General features: G+C 43.2%; 1 protein-coding gene across 4 annotated transcripts in view; it reads right to left on the minus strand.

Moving 5' to 3' along the window:
• LOC147889123 (protein transport protein SEC23 E-like) overlaps positions 1 to 16,932 on the minus strand; it is a 103,555-nt gene that overhangs the window by 67,905 nt on the left and 18,718 nt on the right. For all 4 annotated transcript variants that reach the window (XR_015542948.1, XM_087391967.1, XM_087391966.1 and 1 more), the window contains exon 4: positions 13,783 to 13,925. Coding sequence is in view for 3 of the 4 variants with exons in the window: in XM_087391967.1 (XP_087248093.1) it covers positions 13,783 to 13,925 (143 nt within the window). In the remaining variant the exon portion in view is untranslated. The remainder of the gene's footprint in view (positions 1 to 13,782; positions 13,926 to 16,932) is intronic.

A 16,932-nucleotide genomic window follows, 5' to 3' on the forward strand; every position in this document is an offset into this window, starting at 1 on the left:
ACTACTAAGGTTTTGTCACTAGGATAAAACCTTATCTCACTCCTTCAGTTGTAACTCTCACACTCTTCTATTGCAACTAAGCTCTCAGCTCACTCTCTTGCGCTCTCTCCACTCACACTCACATTCGGGACCTAGAGTAAGACGCATATGTGTGCCAAACATTTGGATCTGTGATGGGAATAGGTGGCTTCCCCTTCGATAGAAGTCCCCATGATCTCCCCTTCGAAATGATCAAATCACCTCATCCATCCTATGAGTGAGGAACACCCACCTCTTACGACGTGTCAGTCGTCGTGAGATACGCTATGAAACGACCAACATAACTAGCTACAGAATTGAAACACAGAAATACAGTTTCTCCTTTTAATCACGGGCGATGGCACTCAGATAATCCCCTTCGATAGAAGTCCCCATGATCTCCCCTTCGAAATGATCAAATCACCTCATCCATCCTATGAGTGAGGAACACCCACCTCTTACGACGTGTCAGTCGTCGTGAGATACGCTATGAAACGACCAACATAACTAGCTACAGAATTGAAACACAGAAATACAGTTTCTCCTTTTAATCACGGGCGATGGCACTCAGATAATCCTCCGGACCAAGCTTTGTGACAACGAGCCCAATACTGAATAATACGTTAATTCTCCTGCAAGCTGTACAGAAAGCCCACAACTCCCTAGATGGTTCTACATGCCACATGTCACATTCCTAGGGCCATCCTTAGGTGTACCATTTACCCCTCTCTTGGAGTATCACTTAGTTTCATTTTCCCCTTGGCAATTACACATTTTGGTACACCTAGGCCCCTAACCTTAGAACCATCGAGTCAATGCCAGTTCACCCTCACCAAGGAACTTGACATTGATTCCTTTAACCATATACTTGAAGCGCTATAAAATAAAATACGACAGTTGGCTCTCTAAAGGAAAATGTCCACCAACCCTTCCGAGGTCATGTTATCTCAACTTAAGCATAGCATTCCTTCCCTCTTCAAGCATCAGTGTCCTCCATAATAAAATCTAGGAAAGCTCTCCGCATCTAGTATACGGATTCCCAAGTAGCCTCAGATAGAGGTAGAGCCATGCAACCAACACCATGGGTATTTTCTGATTGCATAATTGCATTGTTTCTCGGTCCACGATTCTTGTTGGTTTGTGCCTTGCATTATCCTCTATCTCTTGAAACAAAACAACACCCTCGATTAGTGAGTCATCTATGTGCAAAAACTTATTTAAACGAGAAACATGAAACACTAGGTGTATCTCGCAACCCTGAATTTATAGGCCACCTTGCCTATTCTTTTTAGAATTAACCACGGCCCACAATATCGGGGTGATAACTTAGCACACTCTCTTACAATCAAAGACTTCGGAGTGTAAAGGAATTCTAAGAAAAACTTTTTCTCCTTCCTTAAATTCCCTACAGATATGTTTTCATCCACATATGCCTTATCTCTATCCATAGCCTGGCGGATGTTAGCTCTCGCAAATGCTAGCATCTCCTGCATCTGAGCCACAAAGTTCGAAGCACTAGGCACTTTCTGAGGTATTCAACCTGTAGTGGGATTTGCAGGTCTATAACCATAGTTCAACTGGAACGGACAAATCCCTGTAGAGGAATGTTTTCTATCATTGTAGGCAAATTCTAAAAGTGGCAACCACTTGTCCCACGTATGTTGCCTCAACGAAACATATGCTATAAGCATATCCTCCAAAATCTGGTTGACTATTCGTCTGACCATCCGTTTCTAGATCATCTCCACACTACTCATTCCCAACTCAGTCCTTAGTATTTCAAACACTGCAGTCTAAAAAAGACTGGTAAAGTTAATATCCATGTCTGACACTATGGATCTAGATAATCCATGCAGACAAAATATTTGTTTAATAAACAATTCCGCTACTTGCGGGGCACTAGCAGAATCTCTAGTCAGAATGAAGTAAGCCATCTTGGTAATGTTGGGGTAACTTATCCATGTCTGACACTATGGATCTAGATAATCCATGCAGACGAAATATTTGTTTAATAAACAATTCCGCCACTTGCGGGGCACTAGCAGAATCTCTAGTCAGAATGAAGTAAGCCATCTTGGTAATGTTGGGGTAAAGGCACATTGCCACCCTTTTGAAGTTATGACACCTATGACTGTCTTAAGACAGTCATAGGGTGAAAGCCTAATCCTAATAAAACCTATGAGTTTGTGGTGTGGCTCAACACTTTTTGACACACCCACACATTTTGTGTCTCTCTCTCTGTCTCCTTAGTTCCACTCCCTCTCCCTTTCCCTCACAACTGGTATCAGAGCACCCTCTACCTCTCCCCCTCTCTCCGGTCCACCCCTCTCTCTACCTCTCTCCTCGGGCCTCGTGCCATCAAGAGCTAGGCCTGGACGCAGCAGCGCAACAGCAGCAGGCTAGGGCACCGCCGCGCGCAGCAGGTGCGCGACCCGCCACTCGCAGCAGGCACGCACGCAGCAGCAGCTAGTAGCTGCACACCGCACAGCACCGGCGGCAGCAGCCTACCAGGCGCGCGCAGCAGCGCGCAGTACCGACTGCGTGCAGCCCCTCACAACTCGTCGACCGGACAGGTACGGCCATCCGTACCGATTGTACGGACGCCGTACAGGCAACCGTACCGTACGGACGCTGCGCAGGAGGTTCAGGTCAAAAAAAATTTGGGATTTCGTGCCCTTGCAGGTACAGGGTACAGCAAGTACCCTGCGCAGGTACAAGAGGTACAGCAGGCACAGAAATTTTATTTTGGGGAAGAAGGAAAAGAAAGAGCACTCTGCTCTTCATTCCCGAAATTTGTTCAGTTCTCAAAACTGTGTGTTTGAGGTACAGCAAGTACCCTCGTGTCCCTCGTGCTTGAGGTGACTAGTGCCACAGTGTGTGGTGGTTGCACAGTTATTTTGTTTCGGGAAGGTCAAATGCCTTGATTTTGCAGAGGGCTTTTATGCTTTTGCTGAGTGCAAATCTCAGCTTTCGGGTGACAATTTCAAAGGGCTTTTGCCTGGAAGTGTATGCAGAGTATGCCTTGAGGCAGTGTGGAGCCAGGGTGCCCACATTGGTCTTGTTTCCACAGTGTATTCAGTGACATTTCTTGCAGGTCACATTCTGTGTACGACACTTTGAAAAATCTTAGTTGAGCCACGCTTGGCCAGGGTGCATCGAGTTTACTCGGTCCCTAACTGTCCATCGTTGACAGTGCTCAAAAGATTTTCTCTTCAGTGCTTGTACGTTGGGATCTGTGTTGTTACTGTGTTTATGGATTACATTGTCAGGTGAAAGTGCCGTTTATGGATTACATTGTCAGGTGAAAGTGCCAGAAGAGCGCTGTATTTTGTATGCTACCTCAGTGTTGAGGGTGTTTTTCACTTGGTACAGGTGTCAAATCAAGGGGCTTTTGCCCAGATTTTGCTTGTGAGCACTTGAGTTACTGTTTGAGAACTTCAGATGCCTTTTATCCCCTTGGCAGAAGGGTGATTGTTTGGGATTTGTCCCATACTTTGTTGCAGGTTTGTGACAGGCTGAGGTGTTTGGAGCCTTTTTCAGTGGACAAAACAGTGTATGACAAGTGGTTTATGCATATAAAATCAGTGCAATACCTCATCTAAGTGGGAGAAGTGTCCAGGACAGCAGTGTTTTGTGCTTCGTCAGCTGATGATGCACTGATAAAGCACTTGTGGAACAGCTGCAGCATTCTGAAGTTACTGTTTTATGCCTATTTGAGCACGGTACAATGTGTCAGAAGGTACAGTGACTGGAGGGAAAATTTTCTGTTTTGCTGCAGATTTTTTGACAGTAAAAACAGCACTATTGTGAGTACTCCTGGCTCTTGATAGAGCAGGTTTTCTGAGAAATCAGAATTTTATTTAGTCATTTTTTGACTTACAGGGAGTCAGGTACTTTCCTTATCTGATATGGCATTAGGGGGAAGTGAATCTTCAATTCTAAACATAAAGAAATTGGAAGGGGCACACAATTATGCATTATGGGCAGAACAGTGTTTGAATGTACTTCTGCTAAAGAAGATTTCTAAGCCCATAAGGGTGAAGGGTGTCAAGCCATCTGGGATGTCAGATGATGAGTGGGAGGAGCTTGATTTGTCGGCTAGGGCTGCTATCATGCTTACTCTCAGTGATTCTCTTGTGTTCAATGTTCAGGCTGAAAAGACCTCTTATGCCTATGGCAGAGGCTAGAAGAGTTGTATGCCCAAAAGAGTTCAGCCAGTAAGGTTTATTGGTTGAAAAAGCTTGTAGACCTTCGCATGAAGGAAGGTACAGCTATGACCTTCACACTTGAGTGAGTTCAATGCCATCTTTACACAGCTTATTGCACAGGGATTGAACCTTGATAAGGAGTTCAAGGCTACTTTCTTGTTGTGTACCCTCCCAGAGTTGGGACACTTTCAAGACCACCCTATCTAATTCAAATGTCACTCTTATGTATGCTGATGTGGAGAGCTCTCTCCTTATGGAGGAGATGAGCAGGAAGAATAATATGGGCAGCAAGTCTTCCAATGCTTTGCAGGTACAGGAAAGAGGTAGGACTCAGCAGAAGGGGAGATCTGCTGGCAAGTCCAAATCCCGCAGTCAGTCCCGTGGCAAAAAGGATATTGAATGCTTTTACTGTGGCAAGAAGGGACATGTGAAGTCTAAGTGCTTCAAGTTTATACGGGATCAGAAAGCCAAGAAGGCTGAGACAAAGGTTGCAGGCAGTGGAAGCAAAGGCAAAGGCAAGGCCAAGGCAGATGACTTGGATGCAGTGAATGTTGCAGCAGAGGACAGTGAAAGTGACAGACATGATGTTTTATGCTCTTCTGTTGTAATTGCACATACATTGGTTATTGATGGCCATGACATGCACACCTGGCTCTTGGATTCAGGTGCTTCTTTTCATGTTACTCCTCATAGGGAGTGGTTTACTTCCTACACAGGTACTCATGGAGTTGTTCACCTTGGGAACAACTATGCATGTCAGATTGCAGGGATTGGCAGTATACAGATAGTATTCCTTGATGGACGCACATTTATGCTTGATGGTGTTCGTCATGTGCCGCAAATCAAGAAAAATCTGATTAGCACTGGCTTGTTGGATGACAGTGGTTACCACACCACATTTGGGGATTCCAAATGGGTGCTTACTGATGGCCAGGTTGTAGTGGCTGAGGGTTATAAGAGTGATACCTTGTACCCTCTTTATGTTTCCAGTGTAGGTAATCATGTTGTTGCCATAACCGAGCTGCCAAAGGTTTCATTGTGGCATAGCCGGTTGGGACACATGTCCGTTAAAGGAATGCAAGAACTGTCACGTTTGGGTTATCTGCCGTCTCCTTCATTTTCAGATTTGCCTACTTGTGATCATTGCATATTTGGCAAGCATTCTATGACTCCTCATAAGAGGACAACTCCCCAAAATAGAGCACCACTTGATCTAGTGCACACTGATTTGTGTGAGATGCCACAGCTATCACTAGGGGGTGCAAAGTATTTCATTACTTTTATTGATGATGCCACACGCAAAGTGTGGGTCTATTTCTTGAAGCATAAGAGCAATGCCTTAGATGCTTCAAGAAGTTTGTCGCTCAGGTTGAGAATCGGACAGGACGCAGGCTGAAATGCCTCAGATCCGATAATGGGGGTAAGTATGTGTCGCATGCTTTTGTACAGTTTTGCGAAGCTAAGGGCATTAAACAGGAACTCACAGCCCCTCATAATGCATCTCAAAATGGTGTGAGTGAGCGGATGAATCGAACTATTCAGGAGAAAGTTCGATGTATGTTGTCTTATGCTGCATTGCCCCATGGCTTTTGGGCAGAAGCCGTGCAAACAGCAGTTCACCTAATTAACAGGTCGCCAAACAAGGCTTTGGAGTTGAAAGTGCCAGAGGAGGTGTGGTCTGGCAAGCCACCTTCATATAAGTACTTACGTGTGTTTGGCTGCGAGTGCTTTGCTCATATACGCAAAGAATTGCGCACCAAACTGGAGCCAAAGTCTTTCAGATGCATCTTCATGGGTTACGGTGACGAAGGTGAAATGGGGTACAGGTTATGGGATCCCGTCAAACGGAAGATTATACGCAGCAATGATGTCATCTTTAAAGAGGATAGTGTACACAAAGAACCCGTGCAACCTGTGGAATACAGGAGGGTTGTTTATGATGATGTCGGACAGCAAAGAATGCCCATTAATATGCAGCAGCAGGCTGCTGTAGATAACCCTGTTCAAGAGGGTATACAGGCTGAAAATCAGCCAGACAATTTTGCCAATGATGCACCACTGGATATGCCAGCAAATGGGGCTGTAGAACAGCCAAATATGGTGGTACAGCCACCCGTCATGCATGACGAACAGGCTAGACAGCAGCCTAATCCGGAACATTTTGTTAGGAGGAGCACCCGTGTACAACGGCCTCCCGACAGGTTTGTTCCAGAAGTCAATAATGTGGCTGATTTTATCATGCTGACAGATTGTGGTGAGCCTTCCAGCTTTAAGGAAGCTATGGGAAGAACAGAGAAAAGGAAGTGGGAGAAAGCCATGCAGTCAGAAATGGACTCCCTACTTCAAAATGATACATGGGATTTGGTGCAGCTACCTGCAGGCAGAAAGGTTTTGCCATGCAAGTGGGTTTACAAAGTCAAAGTGGATTCAAATGCTTTACCGAGGTATAAGGCCAGATTGGTTGCCAAGGGATTTAAGCAGGAGAAGGGCATTGACTTTGATGAGATCTTTTCCCCTGTAGTCAAGATGACTACTTTGAGAGAAGTGTTAGCTCTTGTTGCTCATGAGGACATGGATTTATGTCAGATGGATGTGAACACTGCTTTTCTTCACAGAGATCTCCATGATGAGATCTATATGAGTCAGCCAGAGGGATATGCTGTTAAAGGGAAAGAGCAGCTTGTGTGTAAGCTCAAGAGAAGCTTGTATGGACTCAAGCAGGCGCCAAGAGAATGGTACAAAAAGTTTGATGCCTTCATGCACTCCCAAGGGTATCATAGGTGTGAGACCGATCACTGCTTGTACACCAAACGGGCAAAGGATGGCAGTTTGATGCTACTCATTCTATATGTGGATGACATGCTGATTGCCAGCAAATCTCAGCAGGAGATTATTGCTTTGAAGAAACAACTGCATAAGTCTTTTGACATGAAAGACTTGGGTGATGCAAACCATATTCTTGGTATGTGGATTATTCGTGACAGGTCCAAGGGACTTTTGTTTCTGTCACAGAAGGAGTACATTGACAAAGTACTGCAGAGGTTTAAAATGGAGGGGGGGAAGTCTATTAGTACCCCGCTGCCTCCACATTTAAAACTCAGCAGTAAGGACAGCCCCAGATCAGATGATGATAAGGCTGAAATGGCCAAGGTTCCGTATGCATCTGCAGTTGGTTCTTTGATGTATGCCATGGTTGCCACTCGTCCGGATATTGCTTTTGCGGTGGGAGTCATCAGTAGGTATATGGCAAATCCAGGCAAGCGGCACTGGGAAGCAGTGAAAGGTGTCTTGAGGTATCTCAAGGGTACCAAAGACTTGTGCATATGCTATGGTAGGCAGGATGCATTGGTGCATGGTTTTACAGATTCAGACTATGCAGGGAATGCAGATAACCGGAAGTCTACTACCGGTTATATTTTCACATTTGCAGGAGGTGCTATATCATGGGTGTCTCGGTTGCAGAAATGTGTTGCACTGTCAACCACTGAAGCTGAATATGTTGCAGCCACTGAGGCTTGCAAGAAAGCAATATGGCTTACTCAGCTGGTGGGAGATTTGGGCATTACAAGAGATATGCCAGTTTTGCATTGTGATAGTCAGAGTGCTATCATGTTGGCAAAGAATCCGGTCTTTCATCAGAAGACCAAGCACATAGATGTGAAATACCATTTCATCAGGGAGGTACTGGAAGACAAGCGACTTGAGCTTGTGAAGGTGCATACTGATGATAATCCTGCAGATTTGCTCACTAAGAGCTTGCCTACAGAGCGGTTTGCACATGGCCGCCACATCATGGCATTAGGATGAAACCATTCTTATTTTATGGTCTTGTATACAGTAACTGTATATTCCTGTAATTTTTATTCCTTTCTCCCTTTTAGGCACATTGGCCTTTAGGTGGGAGGTTGTTGGGGTAAAGGCACATTGCCACCCTTTTGAAGTTATGACACATATGACTGTCTTAAGACAGTCATAGGGTGAAAGCCTAATCCTAATAAAACCTGTGAGTTTGTGGTATGGCTCAACACTTTTTGACACACCCACACATTTTGTGTCTCTCTCTCTGTCTCCTTAGTTCCACTCCCTCTCCCTTTCCCTCACAGGTAAGACGGCAAGGATAGAATCATATCCACCTTGCGCCGTAGTAAAGTCCATGGAAATGCTCTCCCACCTACCTATTGGTATTTCCACTCTCTACTCGAAATGAAGTGAGCCATCTTGGCAAGACGATCAACCACCAAAAGGATAGAATCATATCCACCTTGTGTCGTAGGCAGACCTACAATAAAGTCCATGGAAATGCTCTCCCACCTACCTAGTCGTATTTCTAAGGGCTGTAAAAATCTGGGTGGCTTCACTCGTTCTGCCTTACTCACTTGATACGAAAAACGTGTCACATATTTATGAATATGTTTTTTTATTTTCGACCAAAAGAAATCTCGTTTCACGAGATCGGACGTCTTCTTGACTCATGGATGTCCCGCATATGGGCTATCATGGCACTATTCAATGACTCTGCCTGAGATCATTCTGATTAGGTACTACAACCTTGTCATTTCTTTTCAGCATACTATCCCTTATGATATATCTTACATAAGTTTGGCCTTTTCTGGATGCCAGGTCACCATTTTCTCCGGGTTTAAGCACATGAGACATAGACCAAAGGCTCTGGACGAACTCGTCCACCATTTAAGTTTCTCTAATCTCGACCATTAGAGCACTCTTAAATACCATGAAACTCATATTATGTACAATGTGTGACAACGCATCAACAACTTTATTATCCTTCCCTCTTTGGTACCAAATCGTTAAGTTAAACTCATGCATGAGTTCTACCCACCTCGCTTGGCAGCCTCTCAAGTCAGGTTATTTACAAAACTGTTTCAAAGTATCATGATCAACATCAACATCAACATACAACTCTGATCTATACAAATATTCAAAGCACGGACAACAACATACAACTCTAATTCATGAGTTGGCCAATTTCGTTGAGAAGGAGAAAGCTTCTTGCTTTCGAAGGCTACTAGCCTTACATCTTGGAGCAGAACTACTCCTACCACAATGCCACTCGCATCGGTTTCTATGAAAAACAGTTTTTGGAGATCAACTATTTTTAACACCGGTCCTGAGACCACAGCTTGTTTTATGACGTTAAAACTTTCTTGTTGATTCTATCTCCTATAAAAGGTACTTTATAGGAGGTAAGATCACTCAATGGCGATACTATCTCGGAATATCCTTTGATATGCCTTCGATAAAATTGAACAAATCCCAAGAGCGATTGCAAAAAGCAATCAAACTCTAAGGGATAGACCAAGTCAATATCGCATTTTAGATCCATTTCCACCCCCTCAGGAGTAATAATGAATCCTAAATATTCAAGTCTTACCATGTATAGCACAGTTTTCTTTTATTTACATATAGACTGGCTTTCCTCAAAGTGTTGAACACTATTCTTAAGTCTTCATGATGCTCAGCGATACTTTTACTGAAACAAAAATGTCGTCAATAAAATGTACTACAAACTTCCTCATATATGGACATAGTAAATCGTTCATAAGCATGACGAATGTAGCTAGAGCATTGGTAAGTCCAAACGGCGTTACCAAAAACTCATAATGTCCAAACCTGCGTCTAAAAGCGGTCTTATGCACATCCTCAGCTCAAATGCGGATATGACGGTAGCTACACTTAAGATCTCCTGAGCCATCGGATACCAATATTATTTAGTGCTCTGTAATCTATATAGAGGCAAAAAGTATCATCTTTCTTTTTCTTCAATTCACTGGCGAAGCAAAAGGAGAGAAACTGGGCTGAATCTGCCCCACCTTGAGATATTCTTCCAGTCGTCTTCGCACCTCCGCTTCTTGAGATAGGGAGGTCTATTTACAGGTTCTGCCCCCGAAATCAGTTCAATCTTATGCTAAACATTCCACTCTGGAGATAACCCATAAGGTAACTCATCCCTAAAACAGTCAGAGAACTCTTCTGCTATTTGATCAGCCAACTTGGCCATCTCCCCATCTTGGATAACATCAATGCTAGCTGATGGACTATCAATCGGCTCTACCGATGCTATACAAAGAAACAAAAACTCTTCTTGAGTTTTTCAAACTTCTTTTACGGAAACCAACGATCCCTGAGGTACATCCTTTTCACCTCGTAAGACATATAGCACATCATTCATCTTGAGCTGATAAATGAGCTTTTTCCAATCTATGGCTGGATTCTTCCTAGAATGCCAAGCCTTACCCAAGGCTACATCTGCGTGAGCAAGCTTTGTTATTTCGATTCTCCGCATAGTCCTTAATTCGAAGTTCCAACTAGGTAACCCTTCAGTCCAATACTTCAATTAAACTTCCATCTGCCATCTTGATTGTATATGCATAGTCAGATGGGCTAGTCTTTAATTTCAGCCTCTTTACAAGCTTGGAGTTAATTACATTGTGGGTCAAACACCACAATGATATCATGATTGGCTACTTGCCCCTTCATCTTAATTAACTCCGTATTGTTATAGACTGTATACCTCATTGCTACGAGCTTTGATAGGATATTATCAGGTGCACTATTTACTAGCTTAGCAACAGACACACTTAACAAAACAAGCACTGACCTCTGAGAAGATTGCGCTAGCTGAATCCGCCTCTGTTCTGCTCTGGAACATTTTCGATTAGTTTTTTTTTGTAATTACACATCTGAACTGTATCTACAATCAAAAGTCCAACTCCCAAAATTACAGCTAGCTAGGCATATACCAAACCACAAACGAAAACCGCTTTTCCCTAAGCTAGGGAAACTCCTGCAATCTTAGAAACCTCAAATCCTAAGGCAAAATGAATGAACATAAACCACAACTGATTTTAAAAAGCATAGAAAGCTCCCTGCTCATTCATGCTGCATGGAGAGATGAATTTGTCCCTGCAAGCCACTCCAATACCCAGTTACGTTCTTGGTCCAGCCAACTGTGCGCAAGGAAACAAACGTAAACCTTGTACAATCCTCTAGTTTGCAACCGCTAGTCGTATCACCATTAAAGCGAACGAGCTCACAGTTAACTCCCAATAACCAGCCAAGCTCCCTGAGCTAAATCATGCATATGAGCAGACCCACGAGACTAGCCTCTTTTCCAATTTAAATCTGTGTCGTCGAATTGGCTTCTGTTGACCAGGCAGATCTTTGTGAGCATAGTCTCAACCCGTATTCAGCGACTAAATGTAACCAAGCTCCCCCAAGAACAGTTCACAGCAAATGCACATAGCTCTGCTGGCTACCAGGCCCACTAGCCGAGCCCACGACTAGCAAAGCCAGCTATACTATCGTAATGCACGAACTTTGCAGAGCAATTGACCCCACGGTTCAATCGCCAACTCTGTTCCAACAGCCTCTCACACCATACGATGTTGTGGCTCCAACCTTTGGTGTTAACCAAAGTCTCGCCCGCCAAGCACGACGCCAGCTAAATAGGCTGCTTGCTTCATCTCGTGGAGTGCACCTCACATGCAATAGCTAAAGGATCTCTAGCTACCACACCCAGCTCCAGCGATGCCAAGGAGACCTGAAGGCAACAATCCGTGAGCCTTCGCGTGCGCCACTCTAATGTCCTATGCCCCAACGCAGACCCAACGCTGACGAACCAGGCGTGAACGATCTACACTCGCACAACATACGGCCTTAGTCTTTTACTCCGATCACGTACGACAAGATCCTTGCTCCTCTAATGGCTTCACGGTCATAGCTTGCTAAGGCTAAATGAAAAATCCAAACAACAGCCTCGTCTGTCAGAATTCAGCATAGTCCAATGCTCCATGCATAGTCCTTCCACAGCTTCATCTCCCTATTCCAATCACCCGCTCTGATACCAAAATGAAACGACCAACATAACTAGCCACTGAAGTGAAACGCAGAAATACAGTTTCTCCTTTTAATCACAAGCGATGGCACTTAGATAATCCTCCCAGCCAATCTTTGTGACAGCAAGCTCAATACTGAATCATACGTTAATTCTCTTGCAAGCTGTACACAAAGCCTAGATGGTTGGTTCTACATGCCACATGTCACATTCCTAAGGCCATTTACCCCCCTCTTGGAGTGTCACTTAATTCCATTTGCCCCTTGGCAATTACGCATTTTGGTGCACCTAGGTCCCTGACCTTAGAACCATCTAGTCAGCGCCAGTTCACCCTCACCAAGGACCTTGACATTGATTCCTTTAACCATATACTTGACGCGCTATAAAATAAAATACGATAGTTGGCCCTCTAAAGGAAAATGTCCCCCGACCCTTCCGTGGTCATGTTATCTCAGCTTGAGCATAACACGCTGCACCTCGGATGACGTCAGACGGCCTAAGGCTCCGCTCACATGTGAGGTGAGATCTCATCTCTCTGCACTTGTCATCATACCAACCAGCTGGGACATGTGCTGCAGATCGAGTCATGGGGAAAGATCTAGTAGCGGCGGCATATACCACTGAGACAAGGGTGTCTGAGGCATGGGTGAGGACTGCATCATCTCCAAGTGAAGCCAAAAGCTCACGTACTGAGGGCTGGTTGGGGGGGGGGGGGGATGTACAAGGCAAGACGAGGCGGGCCGGGGGCTGTTTGAGCTTGTTGCAGGCACATCTTTCATCTTTTGCATCTTTGTAGCTGGCAAAACAATTTCCTTTTGCTATCAAGCAAACTCCTTTTGGGCCTTTCACTCGGAGGCACGCAGTCTGCACATTACATCACTAGCAAGTAAATCTACCTGCAAAACTTGAGGCATGCTAATCTATGTCAGTTTTGCAAACCTTTCCTCAGACGTGCAGATTCATAATGTCTGGTGGGCTATACAGACGACCTACCAAACTTATTACAGGATCACTAGCATTACTACCAGACTTCTACATAAAAGGCAAGCAAATTACAAACAGCTCTAACCTTGTGTTATGGTTCTTCTCCTTGTTATCAGTCCTTTTTGCAGGCATTCAAAACAAGCAGCCAAATGAAAAAGCAAGGCCATCAGAATGACTAGCGAAGTTTGTGATCCAGATGCCTAGTGTCTTGTTCTATAACAGGTCACAGAGCACCTACATTACAGAAGGAAAACGCACAAACAACTTAAGGAACGCACAAACAACTTAAGGAAACATTAGAATCCTAATCAGCATTACAGGGTTTCCTCGTCTTATATGAAGTTTTCAAGAAATTATCATGCTTAAGGCAAGCTGAGCATTTATATTAGGGGTTTATAGTATTTAAGGAGTAAGACATGATGGCATATATTGCACTCACATTACTTTAGTGATCCCTTAGCTTACTGAGACTGAGACAATCCATAAATTTATTGAACTGGACCGTGCCTTTCACAAAACAGTCTTTCCTAAAGGAGTATTGTCACTTACAAACGGATTCTGCATAGAAGTAAAAGTGTGCAACTAATGGCCATTTTTTACCAATGCTCGATTCAAATCAAATTCTACCAGTTTCTCTCTTCCAATAATCAAATTCTAGCTGAAAAAGGATTTAAAAATAACTTCAAAACAAAGTGAAATGTTTTGGAGCAAACATACTTGAAGGATAAACCCAGGGCGGTATCACCAGCTTCAAAAACACGTCTAAAGGAGTCTTTGAACACTGCATGACCAAAGCTCTCTGCAAGTACTACTAGTCCACCTGTTCTTTCAACAGCCACTTTTATTTCTGCCACTCCAACCTGCCGATGTTCAACACACCCACCCCAAAAACAAATGGGGGGAAAGCAAGCAAGCAAGACCAAAGAGATGTAAGGCTGGAGAATTGTCAAATTGCCAGTTTGCAGACTTAATGGGTCGTTTGGCTCACCTGCAAGAATGTTCATAGGAGAAACTAGTGATTATCAGTCGTTTTTTGTACAAGCAAAACACTGAATACTGCAGTGAAAGACAATAGCATTGAAACATGGAACATTTCAGAGCAGCACAAACAATCATCTCAAGGGAGGCTACAAGGGATGTACTTGCATTGCAGTCCATTCATACAGAAACATGACATCTGAAACATATTGACTAGCTGACATTAGATTCATGCCAAGATTGCATACTAGTAAATTTCACCATTTGTCTTCCCTAAAGATGGCTCTGTAAAAGCTCAAGTAGAACTGCAGCTAGTGCACATTGATGTGTCTTAACTCTTCGAACCAAGAAGATGCTTTAAATAGTTTGTCAAAATTACTCCAGAGTATTTGGCTTAGTTGCATTTGCCTTGGTTCCTCAAGGAGTGAAATGCATCTTTTGTGGTATACAATATTGAAACTAAAGATGCATGGTTCAAAATCTCTATTGCCATGAAGTTTATGACCAGACAGGATGTTGTGTTTCACGAGAGTGAGCCCACTCCATTGTCGAATGAACATGCCATTAGATTGATAATAAGATGCCTAATGTTTAGCAATATACTGCATGAAAATCCAAATACATTATTAGATTTGGACCCTTTACTTTCTCCACAGGCTGACCAGATGTTACCTCCTGATGGGACAGCAAGGAAAGAGAAGATGGCAGAAAGAAGGTACATGCAGACAAGAGGACAGCCATTCTCAACCCAGTTCCGGAAGAAGAGAAGCCAATAAGCGAGCTAGATGAATGCAAAACCTCAATCTTATGATGGCAGCAAACTATGCATATGAGCCTAGAAACAACATGAAGAGTGGCACTTGACAGAGAAGAATATCATGTTAACCTATCTTTAAAAGCAAGTAGCATTCACATGGAACTTTTGAAAAGCACAAGCCCCCAAGATCACCACCACGGGAGCTCACTTTTTAAGCACCTCATTATGGGTGGAGAGTTTGTCAGATAAATGTGAAACAATAGCATTTTTTATTGGTGAACTTCAATAGGACATCTATTGCAACATCCCCAACCTTTCAGGGTTTCTAAAGAGTATGCCGGCTCAAGATGTATTTGTATGGATTGAAGTAGTCACCCAAGTCACCCACGGCTTGCTATCAAATTATGTACACACCTTTTTTACAGCTTTAAGAACAATCCAGAATGTAATATTTATGATGATGAGATAACAAAGCAAGGCCGATCTGCATACAAGTGAATTACGGATCTAGTATTTCTTCACTCACGTTGAGCATGAACATTGGCGGGACAATCGGGCATTTTCATGTCCTAGAGCCCCACAACCACCTCACATGAGGGGCACAGCGGAACTAAGGTGACCACTCCGTGGAAGGTGATCACAACCCCCGAGCTTTGAATCAAGGCTGGTCCCTGCCAGCCCCTCCCTCGAGTTCCTGCCGGGATTCAGACTGCAAGGACTCATTTCAAGCTAAATCCAAGAAAGCATTGACCCCTAGCAAGCACATGAGATGACTTGCATGTGCAAGGTATTGAACATGGCCGAGGTGGCAGGCGAGTGGTGCACGGGAGTTTAGCATGCGAGAACCATAAGTATGCAAGAAGATGTTCAAAAAGCGGGTACGTACGAGCAAAGTGGCAGATAACAGCGGACTGAGTGGTCTGCGCACCATAGACAAAGGAGGAATACACAAAAATGAACCTTATTTAAGGAGAAACCACCTTATTGTGGGGGCTAGACCCAGAGAGAAGAAGCCGAAGCTTAAATAAGCTGGCAGAGTGTCTCTTCGGTGTATTTCTGCACCACTGCGCGAGAGATTGAGTCTGTTGGCATACCCTACTATGTAACAGATACCTTCATAAGACTGGAATATATCCAATGTTACAAATGAAAAGCTTTTATAGAACAAGCGAAAGAACAAAGGAAAGGGAGTTTGTAAGCGAATTTAGACAAATTTATGAGCAAATGAGAAAATTTTAAAATAATAATAACTTAGTAAGCAGAACAATTATGTTCTCATCAGTACCCGAGCATAAGCTTTCAAAAGATTCCGAAATCACTTGGTTAAGCCCAATGCTTACTAAGCTTTGCAACCTCAACCAAACAACAAAAACTTATACAGCAAAAAGGAAGAAACGCAGCAGAAAATAAGAATAAGAAATGTGAAGAGAGAGAGAGAGTGATGAATCCAGGAAACATTCCCAAACTCATCCTCTAAAATTTCCAACACAACACAAAAAGAAGAAGAAGAAGAAGAAGAAGAAAGAAACAACAACTAATGCTAACACAAGGGAACAAAGATAAACCGATGTACATATAAGAAAACAAATGAAACACCAATGCGAACACAAGGAAACAATTATTATCATTTCTTTTATTTTTTATTTGTTCATTCTAAATTTACAGTAATAATAAAATAAGGAACTTGGAGGAAAAATATAATCAACAAATTACACACATACACATTCAGCATAACTAAAATGAACTAAGCTAAACTAAACAGGTGCCACAGAGTAGATGAACTTCAAAAATAGGAAAAACCTAAGAACTCAAGAAAAATCGGCTACGAAGCTCTCCAGTTTGGATTTTGATTACACGTTAAGAATCCTAAACATACCCAAAGCCGAAATCCCAAAGAAATAACAACAACAACGTAGGACTTATCAGAGTTTCTTCATTACTTCCCTCATATTATGGCCCTTTCTAAGAAGTAATAGAATTAAATTACTAAATTGGAGGATAAATGCACTCTTATTTGTGCAAAGATGAGAGAACCTATAGAATTGGGAAGTAATCACTCCATAGTCAACATATCAGAGAGGTTTGAGTCAATGTGAGGCATTGGTATAATAGTCAACATAGCATACTTATGT

Source organism: Dipteris shenzhenensis, chromosome 20, assembly GCF_047967505.1.
Source record: "Dipteris shenzhenensis isolate YYH24624 ecotype China chromosome 20, Dip_SZ_1.0, whole genome shotgun sequence".
Lineage (NCBI taxonomy): Eukaryota > Viridiplantae > Streptophyta > Polypodiopsida > Gleicheniales > Dipteridaceae > Dipteris > Dipteris shenzhenensis.